General features: G+C 32.1%; 1 protein-coding gene and 1 long non-coding RNA gene across 2 annotated transcripts; one reads left to right on the top strand and one right to left on the bottom strand.

The window, feature by feature from the left end:
* Window positions 1-10,648: 10,648 nt before the first annotated feature.
* On the top strand, window positions 10,649-13,568 carry LOC111717155 (leucine-rich repeat extensin-like protein 1). The gene is made up of 3 exons (XM_023492664.1): window positions 10,649-10,702; window positions 12,381-12,468; window positions 12,917-13,568. The coding sequence occupies exon 3, from the start codon at window positions 12,972-12,974 to the stop codon at window positions 13,464-13,466; it is 495 nt and encodes a 164-aa protein (XP_023348432.1). The 5' UTR covers window positions 10,649-10,702; window positions 12,381-12,468; window positions 12,917-12,971; the 3' UTR covers window positions 13,467-13,568.
* A 4,753-nt stretch (window positions 13,569-18,321) lies between these two features.
* LOC111717150 (uncharacterized) lies at window positions 18,322-19,968 on the bottom strand. Its single transcript, XR_002768699.1, has 3 exons — window positions 19,895-19,968; window positions 19,302-19,369; window positions 18,322-18,348 (listed from the first exon to the last, which is right to left on the bottom strand). It is a non-coding gene; the product is annotated as an uncharacterized LOC111717150 (long non-coding RNA).
* Between the last annotated feature and the right edge of the window lie 1,295 nt (window positions 19,969-21,263).

Here is a 21,263-nt window from a genome sequence, read left to right as displayed (position 1 = left end):
CATTTTCGACCAAACCAGAATTGCATATTTCAACTGTTATAACGTCTTCTTTGATGTTCACTTGTCGGTAATGATAGATTTCGAAAATGTCAAAAATTATATAATCGAACCATGGTCCATGATCATTGGTCAGATAGCCGTATATGGTACCTTAAAGAGCGGCCTTTTGAAACACTCTGTATTCTCTTATACACAAGTTATTAATTATAATTTTAGTTGACGAGATTACTGTGGTTTATGTAGATAAAGAAGAAGGTAAAGGGAGGGGTGTATATAACTATTTAATTATTTAATCCTTATAGATTACCGGTTCTAAAGAAAATTTGCATCAATTCTTTAAACTGGGTCAACTTTAAAGTGTCGTAACACTGTGGCCTTTGATTTTAATCCACTAACAAAAAAGCCATTCAAAGACTTTATTCAAAAAAACTTAATTCAACCTGAGGATCACTGTAGTTTCAGTAGAAGAAAATATTTCTATTTACTGATAGCGCCGATACAAGGATTTATCTTTAATTCATAATTGGATGATGAGATAGATAGATGTTACCACCATGCAATTTCTATTCGTTCAGAATAGACAACAAACACCTGACTGAACCCTGATTGGATCAGGTGCTAATGGACTCTTGGTATACAAGAGTGGGATAGTCATATTTGAAGAGTTTTTGTCGTCTTTGCAGTCTCATCCTTCGTGGGTAACCTTTATAAATGTTATTATTGTAGAGTTTAAATATAGCTTGTTGAGTATTCCTCTTCTATCCTGCCTAAAACAAGATTCCCCGCAGTTAGTGCAAATACTTAGGTATATCTTCTTCTAAATATACAGGCCCACATTTTTGTGTGGGACCTCACGTGACCCCACGGAAAAGTAATAGGATAATCGAAATTTTTAAAATTTGCTTCTAACAAAATTCGATTTTTGAAAATTTTGAAAATCCGCGAAGCGCCCTTAAAGCCTGGTTACATATAAAGTAATAATCTCTATTTGTCTGGTTATATGACTTGACCGATTTGTCTCAAATTTGATTGAGGAACTCGGTAGAATCACGGGAATGTTCATATTTTGGGTTAAAATTTTTCAACTCGAGGTTGTTGACTTTTCATAAATAAAGTTCAGTTCCTAAGCACGGTTGGGTTCCTAAAGATAGTATTCAATTTAATATGATCGATTATCTATTTGAATGTTTTTAAATTTTTAAATTTTTATTTTATTTACATGCTAAATTTGATGTAAAAAGAGGACAAGAAGCGCTCTAAAAGTCCTTCTATCTTCTTTCTATATACATACTTTGCTTGTCTGTCTGTCTGTTTGTTTGTCTGTATCCAATAAACGTCAAAACGGCTAAGCTGATCGGGCCCAAATTTTGTGTGGGACCTCAACGTGATCCCAGGGAAGGTTTTATAAAATCCGTAAAAGGTTTGTTTGTTTTTGTTTTACAATGTATGCATAGAGAAATCGTTCACAATTAAAATAAAAGATTGGCGCAAAGCGCCCTAAAAGCCTAGTTATTGCATAATTACTTACAAGGCCATACTTAGAGATCGCACTTACAGCTTTAAAACCTAGATAAATTAGAATAGATTGTTCATGTCGTATTCACCATACCGGAGGGTAACAGTTGAAATTGAAAATGGCAATTTATTTAGCTATGGACTAGCTACTGACATACAGTACATTGGATATAAAGGTTTGCGGCAAGTATATTTGTACTCTGTACAAATTTATGGGGGTTTGTTTACAAATATTGCAGACATACTAGTTAAAAGTTGAATTTCAAAGGATTAGAACGAAGATTAGTTGCTGCTTGCTACCGATATGTGAGTGATAATGATGACAATCAGACTCCCCTTACACACAAAGAACACATTAAAGTTGGATGACTTTTTAAAGTATTTAATCTCTTGGGATAATAGCGATACTTTGGTGAATTCTATGTGTCAACAATCAACATGTGGACAGTGAAAATCTCGGTATGATTACCATTTTATTTTATTTTATTGAATTTAGGGAACAGATGAGAGAAGAGTAGAGTTCAGGTTACAGAAGAGTAGGGTTCAGGTTAGAGGAGAGTAGGGTTCAGATAAGAGGAGATTAGGGTTCAGGTTAGAGAAGAGTAGGGTTCAGGTTAGAGAAGAGTAGGAGTCAGATTAGAGAGAGTAGGGTTCAGGCCCAGCAAATAAAAACTCGAGTTAAACTCGCGTAAAACTCGACTTTTGCTTTCCAGAACCAGTCTTCAATTGGTTCATCTTCATTTATTCAGATTATTCTCTCAGTTTCAAGCTGTTCTAGAAGGTTGAGGACTACAGCATATCTAACATAATTATATTAGTTAGAAGGTCTTGCCGAACAAACAATCTCATCAGCTAAACTGTGAATCATACAGTTTCCATGAGTGCACAGATATAACAATCAGACTATTATCTTTGTTTGGATTCTTGTTTGGTAATACATCTATATTTCGATAAATTTCCTCATATTTACTTAGAATTGCAGCAGCAACCGAAGTTGCATGGTTATTGCAGCTGCTAATTCTGAGAATCTAGACCGACTATCTTCCATTAACATTCTTTTTATCAATATATTTTTTAATGATTCAAATGTAATTTTGGTCAATATATTCATATATTATCGAATACGTAAACAATATCTCTCATTTCATTTAATACATTAAAAACATTAATGTCTTATCTTTAATCATAATTAATAGTTCTCATCTAAAAATGGTAGTGAATTTAGCCTTGGTAGCGTTTTTATAGTGTGTGTTTTTTTAGTGTAGTGTTTTTATAGTGTAGCGTTTTTATGGTGTAGTGTTTTTTTTTTAAAGTAGCATTTTTATAGGGTAGCGTTTTTATAGATACACTGAGAAGAGTAGGATACAAGTTAGAGAAGAGTAGGGATCAGGTTAGAGAAGATTATGGTTCAGGTTAGAGGATAGTAGGGTTCAGGTTAGAGGAGAGTAGGGTTCAGGTTAGAGGAAAGTAGGGTTCAGGTTAGAGGAGAGTAGAGATTCAGGTTAGAGATGAGTAGGAGTCAGATTAGAGAAGAGTAGGGTTCATTTGAGAGGAGAGCAGGGTTCAGGTTAAAGAAGAGAAGAGTAGGGTTCAGGTTAGAGAAAAGTAGGGTTCAGGTTAGAGAAGAGTAGGAGTCAGATTAGAAAAGAGTAGGGTTCATTTGAGAGGAGAGCAGGGTTCAGGTTACAGAAGAGTAAGGTTCATGTTAGAAAAGAGTATGATTCAGGTTAAAGAAGAGTAGGATTTAGATTACAGAAGATTAGGGTTCAAGTTAGAGAAGATAAGATTAGGGTTTAGTTTAGAGATGTTGGTGATGACACAATAATATTTAGAGGTACACATGATTCTCTTGGAGAATTCAGGATTCGTCAATTTTTAAGATACAAGAAATGTGCACCATTTTAAAAAAAGATCATCAGACATACAGCCTCTTTCTTTACTTTCTTTGCCCATGCTTTGAATATCAGAAATCAAAGACGATTCTCGCAATTCTTACATTTGAAGATCAAAGAAAATTTTTAAATTTTCTTGCTTCTGTCATATTTTGTTCCTGGCACATCCTGAATATTGCTTTTTACAGAATTTTAGAGATTTTTACAGTATAAACTTAGTTTTTTGTTTCTCGATCTTCAAAAGGTTTTGTTGTAAATGGGGGATTCCTGTTTACATAGAAGGCTACTTGATCTACTCTCACGCTCGATTTATATTTCCAGAGCATAACTATACTGGGTAGCTAAAGTTTTAAAAGCAAAAAATAGCTGTAGGGCAGATGATAAACTCCCCACGTATAAAGTGTCAAGACAGTTCTGTCCGTTGAGAAAATGCCAACCCAGAAAAAAGAGATTTCAAAATGTGAAGAATAAAGTTACAGTTGGCCTGGGTCTAAGTTCAATATTTAGCCAATGAGCATAAGTTTGAATCTGGGAGGAATGGAAAAAAAAAACTTCGGCCAGGGTAAAGCCGAAATGAGTTAGTATTCACGAAGGATCAGAAGATGGAAGTTTAACTCCCCATCCAGGCGGATGAAAGGCCGACAGACCGTCAGGGAGCTTCGCTGTCCATTATTCATTAGTATCATTTTTTATTCATTCATTTTTTACTTGTAAATATACGTATTTTATACAATCTGTAGATTTATTCGCTTAAGTTCTAAGGCTTTATATTTCTTTAAGTCAAAACCAATTTTAAATGGTAACAGTACATCTCCTGAAATAAACTCAAGTATCCCTGTGTAAAAACTTGATCCTAGACCAATGATAAAATTGTCGACATTCCCCTTGTTAGGTTAGGTTATCTTATATATATAGGTTATATATATAATATTTAATTTTTATGTAATAAATCCTATAAAAATTTAAATATTAAATATCTGTATTTTTCACCCCCTGAAGTGTTATGATTAATACACAATATATCATGGGGATTTATTGAATTTATCCATGGTTAGAGCTTGGACCAATGTTTCACTATAAATAACAGTAACTTTATTATTATAATCTCAGTATAATCACTTATCTAAATATCTTTCAGTATTATAATTAATGCAATTCATCAGTTTAATAACTTTATTATTTAAAATTATATCTGTAAAAGACAATCTTGATAAAATCCGATTATATATATTACATTCCGGAAACCTGTTGTTCAGTTGCTATTATACAGGAATCTTTGAACAGCTTCTTAACTTTAATTGTCTCGTTCAGGTGCTCTAGGTTCAAAATCTATCAGAGCACCTGCCTCAAACTCCAATATTTCTCCTAGTTCTATCTCTGGACTAATAGTTCCGAGACTGTAGGATTCAGCAGAGCATATGTTATCCTGCAACCAAGACAGCATTCTGTCAATAGCAGCTTCTGTAGTGACTGCTGATTTGATTGCTGCTCTTACTGTAATCCTAGCTGCTCCCGGTCTATCTAGAGTTGTAGAAGGAACTTGATTACGTACCAGGTTCAGTAGTATCTCTCAGGAGGTCTCTATTTTTTTGAGTTATTGCTGGGTTCCAGTATCTATGTAGAGCTGCTCTATCTCTAGGAGAAGCAGCTTCTCCCACACACAGACTATCTACTCCTTCTGTTGAACCTATAAAGAAGGCTGTGCAGAGATACAATAGCAGGAGCAGCTTGCAACAAATCTAGCTTTTAATTTTTATTGATTTTTATCTAGAAATGAAGCTTTGATATTTTTTTTATAATCTAAATGTATAAATTTTAGAGTGATGTAAATCTGAATGTTTAGGTTAAAATGTCCAACTATAAGAGTATCTATCCTTGATTATACTTCTTTTGTTCAACACTCAAAAAGACAGAAACTCTTTGAAAAACAGAACTATAGCACAAAAATATAAAGAATAACATACTATAAATAACAAAATTCCTTGACATACATGGTAAAGGATTGGTCTTGCTTAAATGCGCAGGGCCTATGTTAAACTGTGCTGGGCTGTATAGGTAAAAAGTAGGTTACAAAGATATTGACGTCTGGGTTTTGTAAAGGTTTAATATATTGAAATGAATGGCAGAAAACAAACTGTATTTTTCGTGATGTGAATATTTAAAATTTAGGTTTTTAAGCATTTATCAGAAGAACATACTTTTCAGCTTATCTATATTTAGACAAGCTTCTTCTATATCTGGATTGTCTCTTCTAGTTGTTGCCTATACACCAGGTTCATGATGAGCTACTCTGTAAGGAGCATTATCTCCTATATTAGGATCATTTTGTACATATGCTTCTGCTACATCATATCTGGGAGGAGCTGCTCCATATGGTGCTGTGTCTCCTGCCTCAATATCCTCGATTATCCTAGCCCTCTTGTATGCCCTGGATATCCTAGTTCTCCTGTGTCTCTTGGATATGCTGATTTGTCTGCTCCAAGTCTCATGTAGCTCTGTTTATTGTCCCATCTGGAGAATGGAGTGCATCCTCAGGTATATCATGGTTTGGCTGCTCCAAATCAAAATTTAATTTTATAGTCCTCTTCTTTGTATTAATATAATCGCTGAAGAAATTTGTCTTTAAATCAATACTAAAACCGATTATATTGTTTTCATTATTATATTGAATTTCTAATTTTCTTTGAATTTATTCGCAGATTTCTTCAAATTCTTCAAATGTCTTTTCAATAATAATTCTAGAAAATCTGCGAAAATCTTTGTGAATAATGAGAAACCAGAATATTGTATTGATATAATCAAATACTACTGTATCTCCAATCCATTTTAAAGGTAACAAAATGGTAGACCACATTTTGGAAATCCCAGGGCCAAATGTTAAAAATGTAATGCCACACAATTTATGTTTATATGTTTACTATGTTTATATATATTTATTTTTCTCATTCAAAAACTAAAAATTATAAATTCTACATTTTTTAGATCTAATTCCACATTTTTAGATCGAATTCTTCATATTTTAGATCAAATTATACATTTTTTAGACCTAATTCTACTGTTAAAACTGAAAGATCTTTCTTCATATAAATTCTACATTTTTTAGATCTAATTCCACATTTTTTAGATCAAATTATACATTTTTTAGATTGAATTCTTCATATTTTAGATCAGATTTTAGATCAGATTTTTTAGACCTAATTCTACTATAAATACTTTTGTACTTCCAATATAATTTTTGCACAAAATTTGGGAATTTTATCTGTAATATGTAGAATTTGATCTAAAATATTTGTCTTCAAAAATAAACATCTTTAAATGATATTTTTTACTCAAAATATATAAAATCCAAATTTTAGATCAAATTCCACAATTTTCCCTAAATAATTGGAATTTGGTCTAAAATTTTTTTTTAGATCTAAGTCCACTTAGATCAGATTCTTTTAGATCAAATTGCCATTAGATCAAAAGGATTATAGGTCGATTTCCTATGCACCAAAGGATTATAGATCGATTTCCTATGCACCATTTTTTTAAAACGATTTACAACACGTAGAAAAGAACGTAAAGCTTAAAAATCGATTTTACAAAAAACGAAAGTTCGTGATTGTTTTGAAAAGTCAAAACGAAAAGAAAAAAACCGTATTCGTTCGTTTTTTACATTTTTGACAACCCTACCTAACCCCCCCCCCCTCTCTACAATATGAACAAGTAAATAATTAAGTAAGTAAGTTAGCAACTAAGTAAGTTAGTTAGTTAGTTAGTTAGTAAGTTAGTAAGTAAGTAAGTTAGTAAGTAAGTAAGAAAATAAGTAAAAAAGTAAATAATTAAGTTAGTAAGTAAGTAAGTTAGTAAGTAAGTAAGTAAGTAAGTCAGTAAATAAGCAAGTAAGTAAGTAAGTGAGTAAGTAAGTTTTTAAGTAAATAAGTAAGTTAGTAAGTAAGTTAGTAAGTAAGTAAGTAATTAAGTAAGTAAGTAAATTAGTAAGTAAGTAAATAAGTAAGTTATAAAGTAAGTTATAAAGTAAATAAGTAAGTACATAAGTAATTAAGTAAGTAAGTAAGTAAGTAAGTAAGTAAGTAAGCAAGTTAGTAAGTATGTAAGTAATTAAGTAAGTAAGTAAGTAAGTTATTAATTAATTAATTAGGTTAGAATGTAAGTAAGTAAGTTAGTAAGTAAGTAAGTTAGTTAATGTAAGTAAGTAATGAAGTAAGTAAGTAAGTAAGTAAGTAAGTAGGTAAGTAAGTAAGTAAGAAAATAAGTAAATAAGTAATTAAGTAAGTAAGTAAGTAAGTAAGTAAGTAAGTAAGTAAGTAAGTAAGTAAGTAAGTAAGTAAATAAGTAAGTAAGTAATAAAGTAAGTAGGTAAGTAAGTTAGTAAGTAAATAAGTAAGTAAGTAAGTAAGTAAGTAAATAAGTAAATAAGTAAGTAAGTAAGTTACTAAGTAAGTAAGTAAGTAAGTAAGTAAGAAAATAAGTTAGTAAGTAAGTAAGTAAGTAAGTAAATAAGTAATTAAGTAAATAAGCAGATAAGTTTTTGATTTTACTGACTCTACAATGGAGCCCTAAAAGTAAAACTGGCTAAAGGAAGACGGCTGTTAGACTCAAATTATGATTTTAAGTAGTCCATAAACATGCACTGTACTGTACACTGTACGCTCACCAATTTCCCAACACATTGCTTTACATAACATTGAATACTCATAAGGTTGCTTTAAAGTCTTCTTCCTAGTCCAGAGTTTAATGGTTCTAACTGTATATTAATGTAATTAATGTAATTATGTAATGTAATGTAATGTAATGTAATGTAATTAATGTAATTAATGTAGCCTATATAAATCTTATTAATGTAACCTGTATAAATCTAATTAAGGTAATCTTTATAGATCTAATTAAGGTAACCTTTATATATATATATATTTCAGGCCCGTAGCCAGGATTTGACCAGGGGGGGTGCAACCTGATGCGCTGCAGGCGAAAAAAAATTTTTGGGGGTTTTTAATGATTTTTTAACAATGTTTGGTTTGGTTTTACAGTGGTATATGGTTGTTTTTATTACATTGTCAATGCACACTATAAAGGCTAACCTTTTTAACAAGTGTATTTGAGCTTTTAAGGGAGTACTGCTTAACTAACAGAGTCAAGTAATCATTTATTACTTTGACTTTGCAATATGAAAATGATATGATCTTATTTCTTATTCATTTAAAANATCTATCTATCTATCTATCTATCTATCTATCTATCTATCTATCTATCTATCTATCTATCTATCTATCTATCTATCTATCTATCTATCTATCTATCTATCTATCTATCTATCTATCTATCTATCTATCTATCTATCTATCTATCTATCTATCTATCTATCTATCTATCTATCTATCTATCTATCTATCTATCTATCTATCTATCTATCTATCTATCTATCTATCTATCTATCTATCTATCTATCTATCTATCTATCTATCTATGGTTTGGTGTTTTAATGGATTTCATAATTATTAAACCACTCAGGAGTGAATTTTATTTCACTGAGCAATCTATCTATCTACCTATCTATCTATCTATCTATCTATCTATCTATCTATCATCTATCTATCTATCTATCTATCTATCTATCTCTTTATTTATGTATTATTATCTATCTTTATTTATCTATCTATCTAAATCGACAGAATTCAAAGATTTTATATTAGAAAAATATTGTTGAGCAGTTAAAGGTTTAAATTAAGGTTTAAATTAAGGGTACCGTTGTGAATCGGGCATTCATCTAAAAAAAAATGGTAAATTTATTAAAAGTAGAAATTTCGGCATATATGTGTTGCTAAAAGAGACATTAGGCATAGAGTGTATTACCCCTTTTTTATGAGTTCACATATACAATTCAAACTTCTGAGTAATCAAAATAGTCAATTTTCAGAGAAAAAGTTATAATATCTTATTCAGTCTCAATCATACATCGGTTTAAAGCTTAATGTTGTGAAATGGACATGCCTCTTTATAAATGAAGGTTCACTTGATAATACGTGAACAATCCCTTTATAAATGAAGGTTCACTTGATAGTACGTGAACAATCCTTTTAATTCATGTTGTTTCCTGTAAATTAGATTTTTCTAATTATATATTTAATCAGATAATTTATCCAATTATTGATTAATTTCCATTAACACATATCCATCCCATGTAATCTGTAATTTGTCTTAACGTTAGATAGATAGATAGATAGATAGATAGATAGATAGATAGATAGATAGATAGATAGATAGATAGATAGATAGATAGATAGATAGATAGATAGATTTCTATACTGGGGAACACAGTAGAACCACGGGAATATTCTTTTTTAGAAAAGTTGAGTAGGTTAGTTGAGTAGTTGAGTAGTTGAGTAGTTGAGTAGTTGAGTAGTTGAGTAGTTGAGTAGTTGAGTAGTTCAGTAGTTGAGTAGTTGAGTAGTTGAGTAGTTCAGTAGTTGAGTAGTTGAGTAGGTTGACTTTTATTTAAGAAATTTTAGTTTCCTGACAAAGCTGGGTTCTCTAAATACTAAACACGCTGAAATACTAGTTATACTAAAATAAATTTTTCTTTAATTTTAGTTTTTCTTTTATAAATGTACAATAGGTGGCAACAGAGAAATGGAAGAATTATACAAGACGTCACAAACTGTCAAATATAACAAGGAAAACGAAATTTTCTCAAATTAGTTGACAGGTTCTCCAAGATTAAATAAAAAAGTGTAAAAACAGACAATAAAAATAGACCATAAAACTGCACTTTTTGTTACTGTAAGATAAGCACTTTATTCGAAAATTATCACTATTATTAATAATTTTGTCGGACACAAAAGCTAAGTTGACACTTGTGACGTAAGAATACATCTGCATTAATAGTGTACAAATTCTACGTTGCCATAGCTTTTGCACTATAGAATATATTTGGGCAGTGCCATAAATGTACTGGCAAAGTGAGGCAAGAAAAATAAACTGCGAACATGAACATTAGAAATTATTAACTATGCCTCGTACCATTTTATTTTATAAAATTATTTTAAAAAAATATATATAAAAACATTGTAAAAGTATTTTAAATTTTTTTATTAATATTATATTTGTTTGCTCAAATATTACATAGTCTCGTGATACAACTGCAGTACATTAATTTATTTATCCATGCAGTACACTTTCTTCATGTTTGTTTACGTTTTGAATACTTTACTCAACATCAACAGTATCAATTCAGTAGGAAGAGAATCATGAAGCATTGTGTGCTATCTTTGGTCTTGCTTGTTGGAGTGCAGGTAGAATAATATTTTATATTGATTTTTATTTGATTATTTTATTTTAATTTCTTTAGCTGACAGTTGAGTTTAATTTATCTACTAATAAGAATTGTTAGTTTTGCATGAGTTTAATTCCTTTAAATTGATATTTAGTGCCTCAATATAAATCAGGGGGTGGGTTTGTTCTGCCCCCTATTCCCTAACCCCAATGAATGTTCTTAATGATTTAATAAATGCCCACTTTTTACTTTATAATCGAGTACAGTTCATTAAGTAATATTTGCTTGGAAACCCAGCTTTGCCTGGATTGTTCCTATTAAAGTCATTTAACTTAGCTTTTTAAAACCAAATCAAGAAGATTCTCGTTTCTTATTAAAGGTCACTAGGTCAAGGGGATTATGATTTTAAATTATGCGTATTTATTCTTTGCTTGAAATTAGATAAAATTCGGTATTTAGCGCTGTTAATAATTGAGAGTCAGTTTCTTTTTTGAAACTGGATTTAAGTAACTTGTACAATATTTAGCTAGTATAAAACTGAGATACATTTACTATTGTACATTGTTCAGAGCCCGAATTTTTTCATCCGTACTTTTTGCAAACATATGACGTCTCCACTTACTCACGTCCTGAATACGGAGGAATTAAGTACTGTCTAAATGGGATTTTCTACAACATCTAGTGTCCGACCATAAACTGCAACATCGCGCGACCCCTATAGACGAAAATAAATAGAAAGCTGTTCAATACACTGCAGAATACATTTTCAGGGATGCTTTTTATTGACGACTTTCAAAAATATTAAATTCTCAAGAATCAGCATTGGATTATAATAGTTTTCGTAAAATAAAACTACAGAATATTAAACTTTTTATTTAGTTTTTATCAAAATCGGATTAAAATTTGACTTTTTGAATTAAATTATATTATTAAAATTGTGATTATTATTTATCCCTGTGTTTATAAAGTTGTATTGTGTGCAGGTGCTGACATCTATAATAAGGTTAACTCACGGCGAAATTATGTGAGTAAACACGACGTGAGTAAGTCTGTCTGTCCGAAAATAACTTACGGGAGACATCTAGCGGAAAAACACTATAGAGTACGGAGACGTATTTAGGACGTCTTAAATACGACCGTAAATTTGAAAAAATTCCGGCTCAGGTGGGCTTACCAAATTCATCGGATTAATTTTTGGAACATTAGTTTTTTAGAATTGTGAAATTTTATATTAATGTTTTCAGGAATTAAGAAAATCCGCCTTTGACATATTTTTTGGATTTTCCTAATTACTTTTCCTAAATTATTTCTGTTATGATTCTAAAGATGTAAGCTCCATACATTTTTTCAAAACCTAAAGCCTGCTCAGGGTAGCTTCTAGAGGGATTAATTTTTCCCCAACCTGAAACGTTTAAGACTTTGGGTTTTGATTTTAAGTTTTGTATGAAACTAAAACAAATCTGGAAACAAAGGAAAGCATTGGAATTAGAGATGGGAAGGCATTGAAACTAGGCGATGGGAAAGCATTGTTATTAGAGATGGGCATGGCTAACTTTTTTCATTTTGTTGTTCATAGTTAGTGAACAACCCATTTCGTTCGTGATTTTGTTCCATTTCGTTTATTATTGTTTGTTCAGCAAATTCGTTTAGTAAAAGCCATCTTTTTTGTTTCTGAAAGTCACTTTTTTTCATTGTTGGATCTGGATACAATAAAGTTTATGGTGGATATGGAGGAGATGTTGGATATGGATACAACAAGGGTTATGGATACAACAAAAAGGCTTAGTAAGTTTATTTATTTTTTATGCTTTTCTCCCCACCTGTTGAGAGTTGTTATTTATTTTAATGGCTACCTGACACTAAACTTAGCTAGTGGGCTAGGTCAAATAGGCTAATGATAAGCCGAGTACTGTAAAAAGTCGGGTGGTTAAGGTGGGGCCGGTACATGTCTTGTTAAGGTCGGTACAAGGAGTACGGCTGGTACATGCCGAGTGTCATCAAGGTCATTACCAAGGAGTCCGGCTGGTACATGCCAAGCGTCGCTAAGGTCAGTACAAGGAGTCCGGCCGTTACATGCCAAGCGTCACTAAGGTCACTCTGGTTTTAATTCAAATTGACCTTGGTCCACTGAATGTTTTATAGATGTCTCTTCTTGCAGCCTTCCACAAATTATACATTTACTTATATTACTTAATCCATGTTTTTAACCATGTTAAATTGAATAATGTTTTAGTAGAAAGAGGCGTGATACTTCCAGTGTGAATATAAGTGGCTATACTGCTTATCCAATGATTTACAGACAACCATACGGATCAAAGGGTTTTGGTGGATTTGGTGGCAGCAATGGAAGATATGTTCCAAGCGTCTCTACAAGTCCGTATGAGCAGATATACAATGAATACTCCTATGGCAAGGGAGCTAGGCCATTTGGTCCTGTTCCTGTACAAGCTTCTCAATCCTCTGCCTCATATGGCCCTGTCTCTTATGGCCCTGCCTCTTATGGCCCTGCCTCTTATGGCCCTGCCTCCTATGGCCCTGTTACCAATGCACCCATCTCCTATGCCCCTTCTCCCTATGATCCTGCACCCTATGCTCCCATCTATGAACCTGCCTATGATCCAGCTCCATATGCCCCTGTTACTTATGATCCAGCTCCCATTGCCCCTGTCCCTGTATCCTATAATCCAGCTCCCTATGCCCATGCTTCCTATAATCCAGTTTATTATCTCCCCTCAGCTCCACTCCATTACACTCCTATGCTCTATGGACAAGCTTCTTATTAACACTTGGATCCTCTACCAGCTAGCATTGATACATTTAGATCTTTTAAATCTTGTATTTTATGATTTTTATTAATTTATGTAAAATAAATTTTACAACTTATACCTATATTAATTGAAAGGGTTGAAGATATGAGCACTTTACTCTCAGAATGATTGGTATCTATGGAAATCTAAAACTCCTCAGGATTCAATCATTAATTGACAGGGTACCGTTGAATCCGGGGGAGGGAAAATTTCTTAATTATTACTGCAGCTTTGGTTAGGTTATCTCAATGTCGGCAATAATTAAATTTTTATTTTTTACTTAGTCCTACCATATTTGGTATATAGGTAACTCCCGGCGCCATAAGCTCACTGAATTGCTTTGCAACACTGAGCCTCTGTTACGGTGAACAACTTTTTTACTAAATAGTTTTTTTTGCGCGTAAAGGAAGATTTTAAGTGAACAAATAGGATGTTTAAATCTTAGATTTAAGCGATACCTTTTGAAAAATCTTGAAGGGAAAGGTTATTATTTTATTATTATTTATTTCGTAAACGTACACAATTTAAATAATTGATACAATTAAACCGAAAAAAAAGAACTAAAAGAGAATATATCAAAAATGAATACAAATACAAGAAACAAGATCATACTGTAAAATTAATATTATCGTCAAGCTCAGTTTGGTCAACTCCATTGATTTTGCAGAAATTAGTTCATTTAAAAATGGAATCCTCCATTCTTCTTCCACGGGTATTTCTTGAAATATCATACTTTTTTTTACAATACGTTTGTCGATAATATTCAAATCTTTGCTGCATTTGTCTGCATTATTTTACAGATTTATTGCAGTTACTGACCTTTGATCAAATTTTAAAAGATTTATCAAAAGTCTGATACAAATTTTTGACGAATTTTCTAATGAAGAAATGAATGAAAGAAATCTACTGCAGAACATGGCCATTAAATGAGATGACTGTGACAATGGTTCGATAAAATATCTATGACAAGTGTTTGGTAATTTAAACACAATTCTAACCGCAGTGTTCCAAGACGAATAAATTCTGAACACATCATTCGAAAATAAATTCCATAAATTGGATCCATAAATACTCGTTGCATAAAGGTTATATAATTTAATCAAAACTGTAGAATCTGCAAAGTAAAATTCTTGATTCATGGGAATGAATTTTAGCGTCCACGTTTCTGATTTATATCACGAGTAAATTAATTATCTGTTTGTAGCGTGCATCCAAGATGTTTTAATGGTACATCATCAAGATAAATGGGCGAAATGTTTACAGTATTGATTGGATATTTTGTAAAAATTATATACTTAGTCTTAGACTTTTCAACTACATTGTTAGTACTAAATTTCATTGAAAATAAGATTGCAAATTGTTCACATATCTTCACCATATTTTGTAAACCGTTTCTACAAGGAGCAAGCAATATGATGTCGTCTGCGTATATAAATATGCCCATTAAAACTCCTCCAAGTTGACATCCACTGCCATGAAATCTTAATCTTGATATCAATTTGTTCATGTATATACAAAATAGGATAGGAGAGGAAACTGCTCATTGTTTCACACCGTTGTAAACTTTAAAAAGTCTACAGGGTGTCCCAAAAAATATGGGAATTCAGTGACGAATTCGATATCGTCTTTGTTATGAATTAGCATTGTAATACCTAATTTCAAAACCCATAACATTATTATTTCTGTAAGAGTTTATTTTATGAAAACGGTAAATAACTGTAAATATGTGTCTATAATGTCTCCGCAAGATGAACAGTGAAGACGGACAAGTTTACTTTGTTTGTATGCTGCAATTTTCTTGTTTTACTAAGAACAACCGTATGCAGTCAAAACATAAGCAAACAAAATGTGGACATAGCAGACAAAACTCTTACAGCTTTCTCAGTAGGTATCACTATACTAAATCAAAGAATTATTTAAAAATACGATATCTAATTCGTCACTGAATTTCCATGTTTATCGAGACACCCTATAGATACACTATTGTTCCATTGTACCTGGTATGTTTGTCCTCTGTATATATATAATAATGTTCTCAGAACAGCTGGAGATACTTCTCTATCTTCAAGTTCCTTGAATAACTGTATCCAGGAAACAACATCAAAGGCTTTGGATAAATCCATTGAACAAGCAAAAACAGGTCTTCCAGCTCGGTTATAATAATCTATAATTCTGACGTTGTTGCCCAGGAACACATATACGTTCCAGTTCCTTTCTGAAAACCAAACTGTAATTCGTCCATATTTAGTTTGTCATTCTTCATGATAAGAATTAAAGAATCGAACCATTTAAGAATTAAGTTTCCTATTGCAATAGGTCTGTAATTCTCACTAGAAGCTGTATCCCCTAGGTTATCCCCATAGATAAATAAATAAACATAGATAGCTTATGTACGCAAAATCACCAAGAATTGTACAGTCAGCGAACTCATACTTCTAGGGGTCAAAGTATACTTCAATTATAAGCGGGGTGGTTTGGTGTTTTAATGGATTTCATAATTATTAAACCACTCAGGAGTGAATTTTATTTCACTGAGCAATATATCATATTTACGAGAATTGAAGAAGGACATGAGAAGGACTAAACTAACATAAATTTCTCTCTACAGAACTCTTGAACACCTCAAGTACTCAATGACATAAGAACAGCCAATGTTCACAACCGACCTAATCTATGTAATAGGAATATCTTTAAAACATCTCTGTACATTTATATCTTTCATGATGAAAAATGTCGTCTTATGCGCAATCTATCTTTATCTATGGTTATCCTTGATTATCGGGATAAGAGTACAAATTAAGAGAAATGTTGGCACATTTCCATATAGAACGAAACTTTGAAACAGCTTAGTTACATGGTTTATCAATAAATCAGATGAATTCTGAATGCAATCTGATGTAAAAATCAAATACATTATCACTTTTTCCAGGTTTTAAGTTTAAAAGTGCTTTCTTTACATCTGTTGTTGTAATCCTTGTCACATCTAAAATATTTTCTCACTAATATTTCTTTCTAAAAGAATCTAATTCCGCAGTTTTATCTTCATGTTTTTTTATCTTCATTATTAATAAGAATGATCTAAACAACAAAAGATCAAAAATTTAAAAAAATCAAATCAAATTAATTTTAAAATATGTTTTCTTTATATCCTCAATTTCAAGTATAAAATGTTTGCTGCATAGCAAATCTGGAAGTCTCATAGCGGCCGGAGCCCAAAACTTAAGACAGGGTATCGTTATGAAAACCAGTTTGGAAAACCAGGTTTCATGGATGGGTTTATGCAGTTTTGTGGATATCAATATTTTTGTTATGAAATTTTATGTTTCTTCATATTCTCCATTTTTTCGAATCTCTTACATCAAAATATACACAAATGTTAAGACCCCAAAAAGGAAACTCTTAAATTTCGGGCTCGGAGCCCAAAACTTAAGACAGGGTATCGTTATGACAACCAGTTTTAAAACCCGGGTTTCACGAATGGGTTTAGGCATTTTTTGTGAATATCAATATTTTTGTAATGAAATATTATTTTTTTCAGTTTGTTTATATTCTCCATTTTTTCGAATCTCTTAAATCAAAATCTACACAAATCTTAAGACCCCAAAAAGGAAACTCGGGAGTTTCGTTCAACAATACTCTTTTAAATTTCGGGCTCTGGGGTTCCTTCTCTTAACTATATCTTCGAATTCTCATTTGTAATTATTACGATACTAAGACAGAACGAGGGAGGGAATCCCCGGACGCCATGAGCCTCTGCTATGCACACAAGAGCCTCCCAGATTTGCTAGGTAGATCGAGTCTCAACTATGCAGACCAAGCCTCCGCTATGCAGACCAAGCCTCTGCAATGCAGTAAATGAGCCTACACTCTACAGAACAGCTTTTTTAAATCTTGGTTTTTATGTGTAATAAAAAATTTAAACAATTTTTTTTGGCGTAGTGGCATAAGAATTTTACTAAAGATTAGAAATATTTTTTGATTGTCATGATTAGAAACATATAAGAACTCATAAAGTGGTTTATAAGATTTATACTAAAACTTTAAACATTTCTTACGCAGAAAGGAAGATATTTGGAGAAATATTTCTTGAGTAAACTTAGCTAGTTTTGTTGTAATCTTTGATTTAATCGATGCTTTTTTTGAAAAATGTTAAGATTTAAATAAATGATACAAATTTTCTAGATTTAATTTGAACTACAAAAAAAGTATCGCTCAAATCAAAGATTATAAAAGATGAAATGAAATTCAATTCAAATTTTTTCTCTTAATATTTTCCTTTTCGTGTAAAAAATGTTTAAATTTTAGATACCACTTTATTAGTCATAAATAGGCGCTATTTATGCTAATTGATAAAAACATTTTTGAGAAACCTCTCATGCCACTATGTCGACAGAATTGTCAAAAACATTTTATTATACATACGAAACAAGAGTTTTAAAAAGTACTTCTGTATAGCGAAGGCCTTGTTCACTGCATAGCGGAGGCTCGGTCTGCATAGCTGAAGCTCGGTCACCCTAGCAAATCTGGGAGGCTCTTGTCTGCAGGGTTGGAGGCACATGGCGTCCGGGGGTTCCCTCCATCGACAGACATGTTCTTCGTTGCAGTACAGTTTATATTAAAGAACAGGGGGTGTCACGAAACATGAATGTTGGTAAATCCTTGAAAGATAGTAAAGACTTTTTACAGTTTATTTAGACATCAAAAATCTTTTATACTTATATGCTTCGTGGGTTATTTTTTCAACAAATATTAATGGAAATATTCACATATCCTTTTGTTTCTTAACTATATTTATAGACATTTTCTTATGTTCCAAGCTTCTTTATTTCTTCGGCAAAGTTCTTCGTAAATCATGAGCCTAAGATAGAAAATATTATTATCAGGAACCGCTATAATATGTAGCTTTAAATCAACGTCTAAGATTTACAAATCCAGTTTGAAAGCAATAATTATATGTTTACGACTTGAATGGTCTGTAAACGTAATATTGTATATCAATAAAAATCAATAAAGCAATGCACTGAGTTTCTCAAATATTCAACGAGTCGGTTTTTCTTATAATATTTTTATATGCAAAAGATACAAAAATACAAACTTTAAATCGAACGATACTTATACAAACTAAATATTATGAATCAAATCAGTTTCATCAAATAGGGGAATTCTTCAAGGGAACCTCAGTTTAAGGGAGCTGACGATCAACTAACTCTCCTCCTTCGATTTTGCTTTATCCTAGGATCGCATTTAACCCTAGCTACCCCGGGGTTGTTCCGCCCCCTCCCCAACGCTTGGGTCTTCAAGATANATAATTAAAAGTAAAACCTGAGCCATTCGGATCCAAGGGGCATGATTCCCCTTGGTAGCTATGATCTCAGCGATCCAAAAAATCCTTGAATTGCTGATCGTAAAAGATCAACAAAACTCGCCCACTGTTACAGTAATTTACAATTAACTTCCAGTTCCAACGTCTTAGTCTTACAACGGTACCCTTAAAACCTTTGTCTGATCAAGTATGAATTAGTCAGCCATGAACATATGATTTTGAAAAAAAATTATTTTTAATTGTGGTTTCTCTACAAAAGTGGCTTGCGCATTTCTACTGCAAGAAAACAATGTCAGAGTTCTCAGAAAAATGTTTCAAGAGTTACATCGTGAATCTGGCATGCTCATAAATAGATATCAAGAATTAAACACTTATAACACAAGGAAAACGACAATATCCTCCACATTATGGATGAGATTAAGTTTTAAAGTATACTGGGGTAAACCCTCTTAAACTGGAGGGTTATTTGAAATTACAAAGACCTGAACCTGTCATGTTTGGCACCAGCCATAATCCCTCTATTCTCTGCCATTCTTCTAGAAAGCCAGGGTAAAACCTAAAATAAAAAACCTCTTTGAGAGCAATCCCTAAAATTAAATGAATAGAAAAGAGTAGTTGAACCACGTTGAGGTTGCTGAACCACCTTTCTTTAACACGAACACTGAACCAGCACATAAAAGAAGTGGTTCAACTAGACTACGAAGTTCAAATTCTCGCTTTTAATCAAATATGAAAAATTAAAAAATCTTGAATCTTCCCCCATCCACCGAACCAGTTGGAACTAGTTTGTAAACATTAAAGCCGGTTTACCTTATTCACAGAACCAGTTGGAACTAGTTTGTTAACAAACCGGTTTTGCTTACCTCATCCAAAGAACCAGTTGGATTGGAACCAGGTTGTAAACATTAAAACCGGTTTACCTCATCCACAGAACCAGTTTGAACTAGTTTGTAAACATTAAAACCGATTTTCTTTATCCCAATATCCAGTTTGAACTAGTTTGTAAAAGTTAAAACCGGTTTTGCTTACCTCATTCACAGAACCAGTTGGAACTAGTTAGTAAACATTAAAACCGGTTTACCTCATCCACAGATCCAGTTGGAACTAGTTTGTAAACATTAAAACCAGTTTGAGCCAATCCACATGATATACCTTGGCGCAGGGTTGAATCAAGACTCTACAAACTCTGGTTTATTTGAATTTGTACTATTAATGACAGCAAGAAATTGAACTTCTAATGACACTTATAAATTGTACTTCTAATGACAGCTAGAAATTGTACTTCTAATGACACCTAGAAATTGTACTTCTAATGACACTTAGAAATTGTACTTCTTATGGCACCTAGAAATTGTACTTCTAAGATACCTAGAAATTGTACTTCTAAGACATCTAGAAATTGTACTTCTAAGACAGCTAGAAATTGTTCTAAGACAGCAAGAAATTTTTCTAAGACAGCTAGAAATTGTACTTCTAATGACACCTAGAAATTGTATTTCTAATAAAACCTAGAAATTGTATTTCTAATGACACCTAGAAATTGTACTTCTAAGACATCTAGAACTTGTACTTCTAATGACATCTAGAAATTGTACTTCTTATGGCACCTAGAAATTGTACTTCTAATGACAGTTAGAACTTGTAATTTTAATGACATAAAGAAATTGTACTCCTAATGACAGCTAGAAATTTTACTTCAAATGACAGCTAGAACTTGTGCTTCTAATGACACCTAAAAATTGTACTTCTAATGAAAGCTAGAAATTGTACTTCTAATGACAGCTAGAAATTGTACTTCTAATGACACTTAAAAATTGCAATTCTAATGACACCTAGAGGGTTATTGTGAACGAAAAATCACTAAATGTTAAAAAGAAGACATATTTTGTTCTATCTGTGTTGTTATTAAACTATACTTTGCATGATCTGAATTCAACCCTGCCTTCTGCCATACCAGCAATCTGACCAAAGTAAATTTTATCCTGAAAAATTTGTAAACTTATGAGTTTATCTTTTACATTAAAAATCAATGACATATTCTGGTCATAGGAAACTATTATGTAAATTATGTAAATTATCAAAATTAAATGCTTTTATCCTCCTCGGATACTAAACGAACACTGATGCATTTATTCTTTTTTTACAAATTCCGCCGAGAGAGAACTGGTTTCAATATGTAAGCAGAGTATACGCAACTGCAATTAACTTTCCTTGAAGTATAACCTTGGTCAATAAAATCCTTGAACGTGTAAGCTTAGTTTTGTTCCAGTATTTTTAGTTGTTACTTATTCAAAATAACGTTCTCAAAAAAATGAATTTGAAGAAAAACTTCTACCTTGCAATAAATGGATTTCTGGTGGTGACATATTAGCAAAATACTCTCGAGGTTGTGTGTTGCGAAAATACACCTGAATAGTGAGAGAAACAAATTTAAAAGTGTTTAATTCTCA

Source organism: Eurytemora carolleeae, unplaced genomic scaffold (genome assembly GCF_000591075.1).
Source record: "Eurytemora carolleeae unplaced genomic scaffold, Eaff_2.0 scaffold1288, whole genome shotgun sequence".
NCBI classification, from domain to species: Eukaryota; Metazoa; Arthropoda; class Copepoda; order Calanoida; family Temoridae; genus Eurytemora; species Eurytemora carolleeae.
This window is presented reverse-complemented; position numbering and strand designations above follow the sequence as displayed.